The sequence below is a fragment of the Patella vulgata genome, chromosome 2 (genome assembly GCF_932274485.2).
Source record: "Patella vulgata chromosome 2, xgPatVulg1.2, whole genome shotgun sequence".
Taxonomy (NCBI): domain Eukaryota; kingdom Metazoa; phylum Mollusca; class Gastropoda; family Patellidae; genus Patella; species Patella vulgata.
The window spans coordinates 64,104,839-64,120,004 of NC_065880.2; the positions used below are offsets into that span (position 1 = coordinate 64,104,839).

The 15,166-nt window shown below is 35.3% G+C and overlaps 1 protein-coding gene across 1 annotated transcript in view; it reads right to left on the reverse strand.

Moving 5' to 3' along the window:
* Positions 1–15,166, reverse strand: part of LOC126811191 (T-complex protein 1 subunit theta) — a 230,372-nt gene that overhangs the window by 34,530 nt on the left and 180,676 nt on the right. The window contains exon 12 of the mRNA XM_050536755.2: positions 9,787–9,858. Within this exon, the coding sequence (XP_050392712.2) occupies positions 9,787–9,858 (72 nt within the window). The remainder of the gene's footprint in view (positions 1–9,786; positions 9,859–15,166) is intronic.

Sequence of the window (15,166 nt, forward strand, 5' to 3'; positions counted from 1 at the left end):
GATAATTCACAAGGATCTGGGTAAGGGCCATTTCAATATTCCAGAAAGTGCCCATAACATTTTGATTCACTTCAGAAGTAAAAACTGGAATATACATAGACTACATTATTTTGTTGCGACAAATTTGGGGTTGCTCCAGGCAAATTCGGTATTTGCCCAAAGTAATTTTGGACAAGATTATTGTTAGATCTCGGAATTATATTTAAAATTAGGACTGCCCGTTTTTGATAATCTTTTAATGGAATGGAAAAAAGAAATGGCAAGGAAGATGAAGGAGAATTTACGACTTCCAAGGAGTACAGGGGGACAAAGACTCTCCAAAAGAAAGCTTGGGCATTGGAACAGCTTGAGAGAAAGAAATGGCTGCATTCTAAGTCTCTTCAGCATTCCTATGGAGAAATTGTAGTGCAGGATGACGATGAAGATGATGATGAGGAAAAGGACGAAGATGTTAATATTGATCCAGAAAATACATTGTCTGGTAATGTGGTGGATACGTTTTTGAAAGTTGATGTGTCAAGGTGTAAATGTGGATCTTCAACACATAAACGCACAACACACAGAGACTGCATTCTCAAAAGAAAATAAATGTTTCTTTTTCGCCAAAAGCTTACATGTATGTACCGTCAATGCGCACACTTTTGTGATGCTTATATCATTACAGGACCAGGAATGTACAGTACAGTGCACGCTTACAGCAGGCCCCGAGATACATTTACTTGATATATGTTGTATGTTGTGCAGTTCTCCTGAACTTATTCATAGAAATGGTAAATGTCCTTGATAAAAATAAACCTGTAACGTACATTAGCATGTGGTTTTATTCACTCTGTTCTGTACCTAACTGTAGATCAAGAAGAGTAACCTACCAAGTCAGCATGCAATGTTGATAACTTTTGCCTAATAGCTATGGGGGTGGAGGGCCGAATGGTTAGCACGTGCGCAGTATCATAAGGTCTGTCCAACCTTGTGGGTTTTCTCCAGTTTCCTCCCACTGCTAAAGACCCCTACGCGCAAGCGAATTATTGAAGTAAAATTGAACCATGTGTTATGTCCCAAAATGACCTAGTTTGTGTCAAGTGCTCGTTAAACCCCATTTCTCTCTCTCTCTCCTAATAGCTATACATGAGCTGCTCATTTTTGATTTTTGTCCCTCAGATTTTTGAGCCCCATTTGCACACTGGAATAAAACCAGCTAAAATACAATGCAGTTTATATCTACAGCTGATTTTCCCAAAAGGATCATACAACAATATTATAACTGGGACAGGGTTTTGTTACGGTAGTGTAGGTGAGTGTCCCGGACCCACCCCCGCTGCTAATGCAGAGCATATCTTGTTTCTTTTACCTTCATCGAACAGCAAACATGCAAAGTATTGTAACCATGTTCAAAAAGTTGTTATATGTATTTTTAGGAAGACAGATGGGTCTGTCCCTAAAGGCCTGTCTAATGGCCATGGACCTAAACCAAGATGTACACAGGCAGGTTCTGGATTTGTTTGTCAGCTTCAGTCACACCCCTCCCTCCACCAAGCTCCCTTTACCTGTCCTTCCCCCTGCTTCAGTAATGGTAAGGGGGTTTATGCAACAAAGATGTGGATCTTCAACACATATGTGTAACTAGCACCACACGGTCTTAGAAAGGACAGAAAAGAGTAAGATTGTTATCTTTTTATCTTCATGTATTTTTATGTCTCCTGAGGATATGCCTTCCAATTTTTTTTTGGCAAATAGCCGATTGCCAAAAAAACAGAAAAAGTGGTGAAGGCACAACCCAGGAGACACAAAAATAAAAAAGTTTCAATTAATAAAATTTAGGGCCACTTTGCCTCTGCCATCTCCAAAAGTGTCACCATGTGTGTCTGAAAATAAAAAAAAAATCATCTTATTACTATTTGGAATAGGGGGTCATATGAACCGTGGGTTGCCCAGAAAACATTTGGTGAATAAAATAGAAATATTGAAAAAAAAAGGCATTAGAACCGAAAGAGGAGGACCCATAGAATGATCGTCATATTTTCAAATCGAAATTGGAATCTCTCGGATAATTTGTCCCTCTTTGCGCCCTCTAACCCATTAGATCTGTCACTGTTCGAAATTGAATATCATACAATGGTTACTAAATATTCTTTATACAAACGATTTCTCTCTAATACTTACATTTTGGTCATTCTAATGCTCTTCATCTCTTTGAGAGCTCAAGGGCCCATCTGCTCCCTCCTCCTGAAAGTTCGCCCTCACAAACTTTCTTATGATTGGGGGGGAAGACAAAGGACCTCTTCCCCTTCCCAATCTTGGCTCCAAACTACAAAATATAGAATTGAAAAATAATAATGATGATGTAGAAAGCATACAATACAATTATATTTCTTTTTTTACTGCTTAACTTATTTATCATTTCCCATTCATGTGTATCTCTGTAACATTACTGAAATGTGCATGAACTTTACAATATCCTAGGTATATAATAATAAAGAATAATTAGATCTACCTTTAGAATGCCGTACATTCGTCTGTAAACGGCTTTCCGTTGATGGCCGTCGGGTTTTAACAGTTTTGCCAACCCAAGGCTCTACAATGCGACTGAAACACTCGCATTTGCGAGTGAATTTTGACAATGGCGACCAGATATTTATAAATGCTAGGTTTCTGGCGAGTGAACATATATCTTGAAGTCCCCAATTAACACTATAGCTATCTGAACTTTTCTCCGTAAAGATAACGTAATCGGCAATGATCCCGGTCGACTGTCACTCTTGTTTACTTCCTGGTTCGAAATTGGGTCAATCACATTGTCCTCTGCAAGGAAATTCTCATTGCGCATGTGCTGTCTTTATTGGAAGTTTACGAGACAGCTGACAGCATGGCTAGCAGACGAATCAAACCTAGTAAAGTAACTTCGTCTCGCAGCTAGTCTCAGTCGGGGAAAAATGATGATAGTCATGCTACTGACGTCTCAAATTGAGTCCCAGTTGATGTTTAAAACATCTTTTTTTTATTATTATAGGACAACAAGTTAAAGAGTTATGTATGTTCACAATATAATTTAGCTATATCATACGACAAATTATTCTAATCTTCAGACTTGGCAACTGAAAATTTTGTTTGGCTAGTGGTTTTGAAAATTTAATTATGTTTGTACAAGTAAGTTCAAAATGCTGTGTAGAGCCTTGCAACCTGGCGGGCATCTCGAGTCTAGAAAAAAATAAAATAAATAGCCAAAATAAGACAGGAAGGAAGTAACTATTATCACCTTCTCTCCTACATAATCAGAATATTTGGACATAATATTATTCTGGACGACAGTGAGTTAGATAGGCCTAAACTACCCGAGTTGGCGGCATCGACAAAACTTAGTTACAATGTCCAAAAATCAATAAACTGAATTAAAACATTGCAAATTTCGAATGCAAAACTATAATCACTGTATAAAATTAACAAATTACTGGTTGTCACCTTATTTTACTCACCCATTATCCTGAAATTCTTCGGATATGTCATCCAGTGTGACATTTTCGACTCCAGAAGCCATGTTTATGTCGATCACGTGACTGATGTGTACGACGTCATAATTTATTCAACACCTGGTCTAGGTCGGGGAATCCGTCTCGTTTTCTATAAATAGTTTTATTCCTCCAGCTCGTATCTCCATTGTTACACAAAAAACGACCCGACTTCCGAGAGTTTTCTGAGTTATTTTATAATGCAAAGTCTTAATAAGATTGGCGTTGAAAAGTTAGTGCGAATCTTAGACTGCTCAACGCCCTTAAGTTACGAGTCTGAACAAACAGATTATCAGACCAAAACTGCTGGACAAAATTGCCGCTCTTGTACGCAGATATTTTAAAAGTACGTAATATCAAGGTTGTTGATCATCTAGGTCACAATTTGTATCCAATTTTGATGGAAATTAAAATATATACGTTCATATCACAAAGATCTTGGTTCCTTGTGATAATATTGATAATGACTCCACATTGTACGAAAATTCACTTTTTTAGCTTGTTCTCTGCTAATCTCTTGCAAAATGTGGGCGTGTCTTGTATGGCCATCGATTTTTGAGTTGACTTTAAAATAAACAAAATGCATAATAATATCTATATTTTAACACTATTGACCATAATGATTATGATGTGTTTGTTTTTATAAGGTTAGGACGTCAAACATCAGGGTCTTTTAAGAGTTGATCTGTGATTAACGTCATGATATCGCATCATGATGTCGGTCACAGAGCTTTGCCCTAAATACAGCCCCGAAGCCAAGTCCACATGATTATGGGAATGGGCTGTTGGTGATTTGTTATGAGGTCATGACATCAAACATCTGGGTCTCTTTAAGAGTTGATCTGTGATTGACGTCATATCATGATGTCGCTCTCATCATGATGTCGGTAAGTGAGCTTTGCCCCTACGCAGCACAAAACCACATGATTTTAGGAATGGGCTATTGATGATTTAATACATTCAGTGTACATGAAATAACTTACAAGAAAAAACATTTTGGCCGCCGTTACCATGGCAACCAGCATGGTTAGATTTTGATGGGCACATTAATTTTGTGTAATCAAAAAATTTGTTTTTCTAATAATAAGGTAAACTCCTTCCTGCAATGCTATTGGCTTTAAATCCAAAATAAAAGAAGCATATTCGGAATAGACAGTTTTTCCCTGTTTGGCTTTTTTCTAAAATGTGACAAAAAGTCTGCGATTTGATTTTATTCATTTAGAAAAAGTAAAAAATGTCCCAACCGAGTTGGGACCACGCTCTGGGTGTTGTCTTTGGTTTATACTATCAGAAAATCATGGGTTTAGATATCTAAATTGAAGGTTGCTAAGGATTATTGAGTGAAATTTCTTCTGAAAATCTCCCAATACTTTGAAGTCCGTTTTCTCATTTTGACGTTTTTCCCTTTCGAAACACCCACAAACTTCAAAATATCATAAAATTCTTATCCCTGGTCCTAATTTAAAAAGAGTTACATTTTTGGAAAGCTCAGACTGTAGACTATGCAAATATGCTATTAACTCATTTTTCATAAAAATGACCAAGATACTGGTTTTGTGGGAGCAGCTCACATATTAAGGACAAAATTTCATACGGATGTCAACCTTGTTTACGAAAATTATGCAACACTATGTGTAATAATCAAGAAGTAACCAGTAAAAACTGTTGTGAATATTTGATTAGTTTAATATATTTTATAGTTCAGTGTTAGTTTTGTTATTGTCCTCAGTTGCAGGATTGTCCCTTTAATGAGATGTCACTAAATTTTTCCGCGGGTTTTGTAAGCGCATGACTATTACACTGTGTTTTGCCGCCATCATTTCTGCTAAGTCGCCCATCCAATTCCTCTTGATGACTATAGTGAATCATATTATAGTATAAATTATTTATTTTGTCAATTATCTGTCACTTTTTTGTTATGGAAAGTGAGTGAGCTGACGAGGTATTATTCAATGTTTAAGAGTCACCATAAATTCATACAAATCAACGTTTAAATGTTATGCTATGTATCAGCTTTGTGATATTAGTGTTAGTTCATATACTATGTATTCTTGTCGATTTTGATAGTCTAATAAGCAAGTTAGTTATTAAGATTTAGATGTATATCATAAAACCTAAAATCAGCGCTGAATATTTATGATGAGTCATTAGTTGAACAAGAGTTATCTCCCTTCAATCGTTGAGATTATTATCAGTGTTTACCTTTTTCTGAAAGAGATTCATTGGCTTATGATTGTTAATCTTATTCTTTCAGAATGCAACTTATTAGGGTTTCACACTGCGTAGCTTGTGTGAAACACTATTGTTTTTGTTAAAATTATTCTTATTATTATACTTATTTTTTTTTTCCAATTTGATTGTATCTCAGAAACTACTTGTCGGATTGATTCGATGTCTTTGGTTTTACTGGGAAAGTGGGTGTGACTTAGAGATTAAAGCTATTTCAAACGTTCTGCGACAATGTGAAATGTCAGAAATCGTCGATTTTTGAAATATTGCCATAATATTAACAATAATCGTTGGATTTTAACATTGGATACATTTTAACATAGCCAGAGACAAGTCATATAGCTACGGTTTTTTAGATTTTTTATTTTCGACGATTCTTCACAGATATTAGGCACCAATTTTGAAAATTTAAATTTTTACGAAAATTTTTTTTATTAATGAATATTTTTATGTGGTATTTTACCCAGGGTTCAAGAGTCATCTGATTTGACCAAAAATGGCAACATTTTTTGTCACCGTATTTTTCCTTGGCCCCCATTGGCTAATTCAGTTTTTCAGTCCTGGATTAATTATTTATTGTTCGATTTGTATAAAACAAAGTTCATATGCTCCGTGGTCCAAAATGTCATTTTTTTTTTGTTACCGGTACATTTTCCTTTCGGCAACGAAAGTGACATAAATTTAGCAAAAACTACAATTTTGACAGTTCTGTACCACTTTTTGAAAGCAAATATTTTTTTCAAATCTGGTATGATTGAAAACGTGTGCCCTGTAAAGGCGCAGAAAACATCGGGCTCAGTTTTTTTTAATTTCGATTTTGTTTTTGGGTCATTTCGATTAAAAGGTGAAAAAAGGTGTAAAATCCATCCAGAGTTTTCATATTTTAAAATATTACATCGCAACTTTCATAAACTCGTAGCAATAATCTATACGGAGAGAATGTATGTGAAAATTAATTTGTAATATGCGCAGTTGCCGAGAAATGGTCAATTTTGCACGAGTCACTCTTTACGCTATTGTGCCTGTAAAAGAGTCAATTATTATTGGATTTTCATAAAAGTGACACCATTTGATGCATAATGTCAATTGTGACTAGTTCAACTCAATTTAACATTTTCAATGTCACCAGAAATGTAGGAATTTGGGCAAAAACTGTATTTATAGCCTTCGAAACAAATAATTTATTCAACTGAGTGGTATTTAGTGTTGGTTTAAGATTTTGATATTTGATTCTAATCAACTAAAAGAATGAACCCATACGATCAGATAGATATCACAAAATGGTATCTAACTTGTTCAGTTGCAGAGGAATAGGCAATTTTCAACAGGTCACTTTTCAAGGTTTTTTGTCCATAAAAGTGTCAATTATTAATCAATTTTTATGAAATTTTCACTGTGTGATACTTAATGCCATTTACGATTTCATACTAGTAATTTAAGATTTTTATTATCACCGGAAGTAACATCATTTTGGCAAAAACTGTATTTTTAGCTTTCAAAACAGATGTTTTATTCAAATGAGTCTGATTTGTAATGTTTTTAAAATTATGATATTTGATTCCAATCAGCAAATAGATTGAACCCATACGATCATACAGACACCAGAAAATGGTTTCTAACTTGTACGGTTGCAGAGAAATAGACGGTTTGTACAAGTCAATTTTCAAGTTTTTTGGTCTATAAAATTGGCAATTATTATTAGATTTACATAAAATTTTCACCATGTGATGCCTTATGCATCAGACAGACGGATGGACTGACGAACAGACAGACAGATGGACGAACCCATTTTAATAGTCCCCTGCTTTCTTCGAAAGGCGGGGGACAATAAAGGCTCCTAAATTGTGGAACAAATTACCATTTAGCCTAAGAAACTGTGCATCACTTTCGACTTTTCAAGTAAAACTCAGGACTTTTTTTATTTACCAAAGACTTTTATTAACTGTGATACAGTCTTTTTATCCAAATTCTTAACTTTGTTGTTTTTATATTTCCATTTTGGTTCAGTAATTTTTATATATTCTTATTTTTGCCTTTGACTATTTACATGTATTTTTTTATTCTTATGTATTTTATCTTTTTTAAGTTTGTAAAGAGCATCTGAGCACTTAGATGAAAGATGTGCTATATAAATACACCATAAGAATAAAATGTGGGCATATAAAAATCCTAATTTCCAGGACTGATGAATATTCTTATCATTAACGTCTCGCTTTATCCATTGAATAAACAAGCCAACAGTGAGGCTGATGGCCCCCACTGAAATCCCCAAATAAATAGATGACATATATTAATTAATTGCACATCTATTTTTTTCCAAAGTATCAAGCAATCAAACTGATTATCAACTATACACTAAGTTTCATCACTCTCTATCAGATAGAATCAAAGTTATCTTGTCCCAAAGCAGGAAATTGCTTATCTCTGCTTAGCTTTAGCTCGATATCTTAATCATTGAACTCAGTCAAGACGAACATCTACTTCAAGTTTAAACATTCTACCTCAATTAGAAGAAGAGTTGTTATGTTCCAAAGTCTTGACCAATCAAAATGCTTATTGCTCGTTAGCCTAAGCAGAAAATTCTCATCATCGAACTTAGTCAAGGTATTGATGTAATGAAACTATACACCAAGTTTCATCACTCTCACTTAATTAGAACTAAAGTTATCGTGTTCCAAAGCATCAACCAATCAAATTGCTTATCTCTGCTTACCCTAAGCAGAAAATGCTGATTTTCGCACTCCATCAAGGCATTGACCTCATAAACCCCTACACCAAGTTTGAACATTCAAGCTTAATTACAAAGAGAGTTATTGTGTTCCAAAGTCTCGGCCAATCAAATTGCTTATCGCTCTGCTTACCCTGAGCAGAAAATGCTCATCATCGAACTTAGTCAAGATATTGATGTAATGAAACTATATACCAAGTTTCATCACTCTCACTTAATTGGAACTAAAGTTATTGTGCCCCAAAGCATCAACCAATCAAATTGCTTATCTCTGCTTACCCAAAGCAGAAAATGCTTATCTCTGCACTCCATCACGGCATTGACCTAATAAACACCTACACCAAGTTTGAACATTCTAGCTCAATTAGAAGGAGGGTTATTGTATTCCAAAGTCTCGGCCAATCAAATTGCTTACCACTCTGCTTACCCTGAGCAGAAAATGGTCATCCTCGAACTTAGTAAAGGTATTGATGTAATGAAACTATACACTGAGTTTCATCACTCTCACTTAATTGGAACTAAAGTTATCGTGTCCCGAAGCATCAACCAATCAAATTGCTTATCTTTGCTTACCCTAGGCAGAAAATGCTTATCTTCACACTCCATCAAGGCATTGACCTAATAAACACCTACACCAAGTTTGAACATTCTAGCTCAATTAGAAGGAGGGTTATTATGTTCCAAAGTCTCGGCCAATCAAATTGCTTATCGCTCAGCTTACCCTGAGCAGAAAATGCTCATTGTCGGTCTTAGTAAAGGTATTGATGTAATGAAACTATACACCAAGTTTCATCTCTCTCACTTAATTAGAACTAAAGTTATCGTGTCCCAAAGCATCAACCAATCAAATTGCTTACCTCTGCTTACCCTAAGCAGAAAATGCTCATCTTCGAACTCCATCAAGGTATTATTGACCCAATAAACACCTACACCAAGTTTGAACATTCTAGGTCAATTAGAAGGAGAGTTATTGTGTCCCAAAAAGTGTGACGGACAGACAGACAGACGGACCCATTTTAATAGTCCCCTGCTTTCTTCGAAAGGCGGGGGACAACAAAGACTGTCATTTATTCAGGAACTTTAGCTGGTACGTTACTTTTTGTGGTAATCATATACATTACCCTATTCAGAATAGGACATTCTATGGTTATATTTAATGGAATAGGAGCTTAATTACCCTCTTTTGACCCAATTCTGGCCGTTTTTTTTTTTCAGAATGGATTAAGAACCCTATGACAGACCCATTTTAATACTCTCCTTCTTTCATAGAAAGCGGACAATAATGGACGGAACAGAGCCAAGTTTCCTTTTAGGAATTCAACTTACCTCTCCAAATGTTGTGATTTGTTTAGCAAGTTCTATTTCTGTAGCACCAGCTCCGGCTACCAATTTGACATCCTAGAAAATAAAGATAGGTTGCCAGGCAACGAAACATACGCCCACAGCAGCTAAATCGTCCGACAAGGGTTGACGCATATTTATTCTTTTGTAGGTAATTGGGGGCATTTACAAGACAATTTCATACAGATCAGATCATAATACTTGTCGTTTGAGGATTAACAAGGTTCTACAAACTGAAACAAGGGCCTTAAAGATGGGTTCCCGCGTACAAACTGGGTGATTTAATGGTATATATGGACCAAAAACATATTCAAACTAATTAATTTGTCATAATTACGCTTCAAATCCTTCATAAACATTGTAATTGCGAAGGAATGCCCTGCTATTAAAATTTGATCAAACCAGGTCATGTCTTGGGAGTCAGAGGAGCATTCATTGCATACATAAGACGATGTTGTCTTTAATCGCTTACTATTTATTACAAATACCGAATCCTAATTAAATTCTCGGATTATCCACTACCCGCGTCTTTTTTATCTCAGAAAGTATTGTATGTCTAACTCTTCATAAAGTTTATCAACTTGTACATCAAGCGCTCAATGTTCGCTTGTGACCTTTGACATCATGCGTGCAGAAGTTCCTAATCGTTGGGCTGTTGATTAGGGGAACCCTTACATTTTTATCCTGTATACGCTCAATGAGTGTTTTTCGGGGAATCCAGTATTTTTCTAGTAAGATTGGATATCTCTACTTTCCTAATAAGTTTAATGCAGGACGTATCAAACGACAGGCATCGATATTTCTGCGCACATGCGCACGCAGGCACATTTGCTTTAAAAAAACCTTTTTTGCAGGCACATTTTTATAAAGATGTAGCCACGCACTGCGCCCGGCACTATTTTTTGCCGCCCAGCACAAAGAAAAAATCGAAGAAAGCCGCCCAGTCGTATTTAAACCCCTTCGTCCTTCTCTGTACACAAACTCGGCGCTCAAAATTTACCACGGCAATTAAACGGCAAAGCCATGGTAAAACTAAAAGCCGACGTACGCAAACCATGTCTGTCACGGCATTATTTATTTTTGTGTGCCGTAGTAGACCCTATCATCCCAAATTAGTTTAAAGAAAGATGTATTGATATTTTGTTTATTTATACTTAGAATTATTCTACGGTCTTTATATTTGTTAATTGCCGTAAATAGGTCACCCAGACCAATTTACGGCACTCCAATGTTAAAGGTTTGAATGTCGTAATTGTCCAATACGTGACTTCAAATTTTCAGGATGTTTCTTATTTTATTTCTTATTTGTGTTGACCGTGGATTTGCTACGGCCCGAGAGTAGGACTAGGAGGACGATGAGAGCTTTCTCAGTTTCTGCCTGACCTGATTCTCATTCCACCGTAATAATAATAATATTCGTGAGACACGTACAACAACTTTACAAACAAGTCAAATAATACAACGTGTTTTAATTATCAATATCTACCTGTTGTCATAATTCGTTGTACTCAAATAAAACACAAACACCGTTTTAAGAATCGTTTTAATTTTTAATCTCAAAGTAATAAAGTAATATTTGAAAAAAAACCCAACAAAACAACAAATACCGAAAGGTCCTCAACTTATCTATTGTAACTTCCATACTCATGCTTGTACATGTAGTTGTGAATAAACTGTTATTATTATTATTATTATTATCTATCCAGAGAAACAGAGTGGGGCGGGACAATTTTATGCTCGGTCGGGTGGTGTCAAAAGTTTTTAGATCCCTGTATCATTGATGAAAATTAAGTGAATTTGGTAAAATTTGAATATATAAATGGAAATTTGATTTGCACTGAACCAAATACAAAAGGCAGAAGATGCTCTGAAAATACACCAAGAAGGGTTTAATTTTCATAAAAGACCACGCCCCCCTCCCAAAAATTGTTTTGCCTCGCTCCGCTCGCCACATATATTTTTACACCACTCACCAAATCCTGGCTACATCCCTGTGTTTCAGTATGACCCTGCAGGCACATTTTCAAGTGTGTGCGCAGGCACACTCAACTTTTATAGAGCCCTGATCAAACGATCACGCCATCGTTTTGAAAAATAAAAAAAAATAAATTTGGCCGCATGTGTAGAGGCAGAAGGCTTTCGTCAAACTTTTATACCCAGAACAGTTTTATTTTAAAACATGGTCTAAATAACAAGAACCAGCGGCTGCCAGGCAGGATACGACAACATTTGGAGAGATGGATAGAGAACAAGCTAAAAACGCGTTTTTTCGTACAATCAGGAGCCATATTCAGGAAGTTATGGTCCGATATGCGGGAATATCGAAATGAACCGAGATCTTTGGGTTATAAACTTACATTTCAAGTTTCAACAAAATCGGATAAAAATTGTGACCTCTATAGGGTCCACAACCTTGATATACCATATTCTTACGCTATTTGAGAACGAACGGCGACCATTTTTATGTCAATTTTCACGAAATTCGAACTCAGCCGTCCTTAGGGTGTAACGGTGATATAATAATATGTTTTTTTAAATCGGATAAAAATTATGACCTCTATAGGGTCCACAAGCTAAAAACGCGATTTTTCGAACAATCAGGAGCCATAATTCAGGAAGTTACGGTCTGATATGGGCAAATATTGAAAGGAACCGAGATCTTTGGGTTATAAACTTATATTTCAAGTTTCAACAAAATCGGATAAAAATTGTGACAAGGGTCCACAACCTTGATATACCATATTTTTACCCTATTTGAGAACGAATGGCGGCCATTTTTGTCTGTCAGTTTTGGGCCAATTTTCACAAAATTGGAACTCAGTCGTCCTTAGGGTTTAACAGTGATATAATAATACGTTTTTTTAAATTGGATAAAAATTATGACCTCTGTAGGGTCCACAAGCTAAAAACCCGATTTTTTCGTACAATCAGGGGCCATAATTCAGGAAGTTACGGTCCTATAAGCGCGAATATCGACAGGAACAAAGATCTTTGGGTTATAAACTTACATTTCAAGTTTCATCAAAATAGGATTAAAATTGTGACCTCTATAGGGTCCACAAGCTAAAAACATGATTTTTCGTACAATCAGGGGCCATAATTCAGGAAGTTACGGTCCGATATGCGCGAATATCGAAAGGAACCAAGATCTTTGGGTTATAAACTTACATTTCAAGTTTCAACAAAATCGGAAAAAAATTGTGACCTCTATAGGGTCCACAACCTTGATATACCATATTTTTACGCTATTTGAGAACGAGGAGCGGCCATTTTGTCTGTCAGTTTTGGGCTGATTTTCACGAAATTCGAACTCAGCCGTCCTTAGGGTGTACAAATTTGAAATACTTGAACTAAAAGTATTCGGAATATAGTAATCTATAAAATCTGTTGCCATGGCAACCATCAATATTTAGTAGTTTTCCCTTAAAGTAGCTAAGTCTCTAACTTAATATCATCCAAAATCTTCAACATTGAAAACACAAATTATTTGTCAATTTAAATCAACATTGATGCTGTGATCTTACCGGAAAAAGATGGGCTTCTGATATCCAATATTTAAGACAAAATAAACATTTTGCCATTTGTACACGAATCATGTACCATAATGCGTTTCAGCCCCAGTTCTAGCAAGAGACTCGAGGAACGAGGCTAGAAATATTGCACCAAACCAAACGGCGTATGTAGACTGGAATAACCAGGCGCTAGAAATTTGCATTCGATTGAGACTGCGAGCTTATTTCGCGGAACATAACTGATTTGAAATTAGAGTAAAAACGGAAATCAGTGAATGTATATCAGTTTATATACATTCATATTACAGTGTTATTTGAGTTGCGACCCACTTGTGTCAATTTCTAGGTCCCAAATGTTAGCGATTTAGCTCCTTTAATATCTGACCTTAATTCATGCAATAGAACAAGCATGAGCACTGTTTATGTCATCTGACAAGTACCTATTTGAATGTTTTCAAAATACCAACCTTATTTTATTGTGAAATTGGTTATATTTTTGTTTAGTATAACTTCACATTTGTATAACTTATATTGTTGCTTTGATGTTAAATAATTATTCTGGGATAAACTGTAACATGTCACTGCATGATATAATAATTTATGAAGTAAGTGTAAATATTTGAACTAACAATATTGTTAAAACAGTGATTTATAAAATCTGTTGCTATGGCAACCATAAAAATTTAGTAGTTATCCCTCAATATCTGAACTTATATTTTATATTCATACAATAGGAGTAAGTATGAGCACTACTAATATCTATGAATGAATATCTGACAGATACCTATTTGAATGGTGTTTGAGGTTTTCACGAGATTTGTCAAAATACCAAACTTATGTTTTTGTGAAATTGGTTATATTTTTTACACATAACTTCTCACATTTTACATTTGTTATTGTTACTCTGTTGTTGAATAATTATTCTGTGATAAATTTTAAAATATAGTTTGAGTTTACACAGAGAATAAAGATTTTTAAAATTGTAGTGTTTGACTTCAGATTTTTCTACTTTTTTCCTTGTTGTTGTCATGGTAACTGCTGGAAGACCACTGAACTGATCATGTCCAAATTTGAGTATTTAGTACATTGACCATTCTTTTACCCCAAAAAACATAATTTTCACATACCATGTTCACTGAATTTTATAGATTACCATGAAATGAAAATGATCAGTAATTCAACCAAATTTTGCAAATTAATTAGATTCCATGGGTACTTTCCTATTCTGAAAAGTGTAGTCTGAAAGGGTTAACGAAGTTGAACAAAGTGAAACAAGGGCCATAACTAAAGAAATAATTATTGTAAATTGCTGAAATTCAAAAGGCTTTGGGGTTTCACTAATCTAAATAATGCATATAAATTTCATACAGATCAGATGATAACTTTTGGCGTTAGAGCGTTCACAAGAGTCAAAGATAGGTTGCCAGGCAACAAAACATACGCCCACAGCAGCTAAATCGTTCGAGCGGTAGACAAGGGTTGTCGCATATTTATTCTTTTGTAGGTAATTAGGGCCATTTAATAGACAATTTCATACAGATGACATTATAATTTTCGTTGCTTGAGGGTTCACAAGGTTCTAAAAACTAAAACAAGGTCCATAACTCTGGAAGTAATCTACAAAAATTGTTGAAATTCGACAGGCTTTTTCGTTTTACTAATTCAAATAATGCATATAAATTTCATACAGATCGGATGATAACATTTGTCATTCAAAAGTTCGCAAGGTTCAACAAAGTAAAACAAGGGCCATAACTCGAGAGAGAGAGAGAGAGAAATGGGGTTTAACGACCACTCGACACAAACTAGGTCATTTCGGGACTAACGTATGGTTTAATTTTATTTACATAATT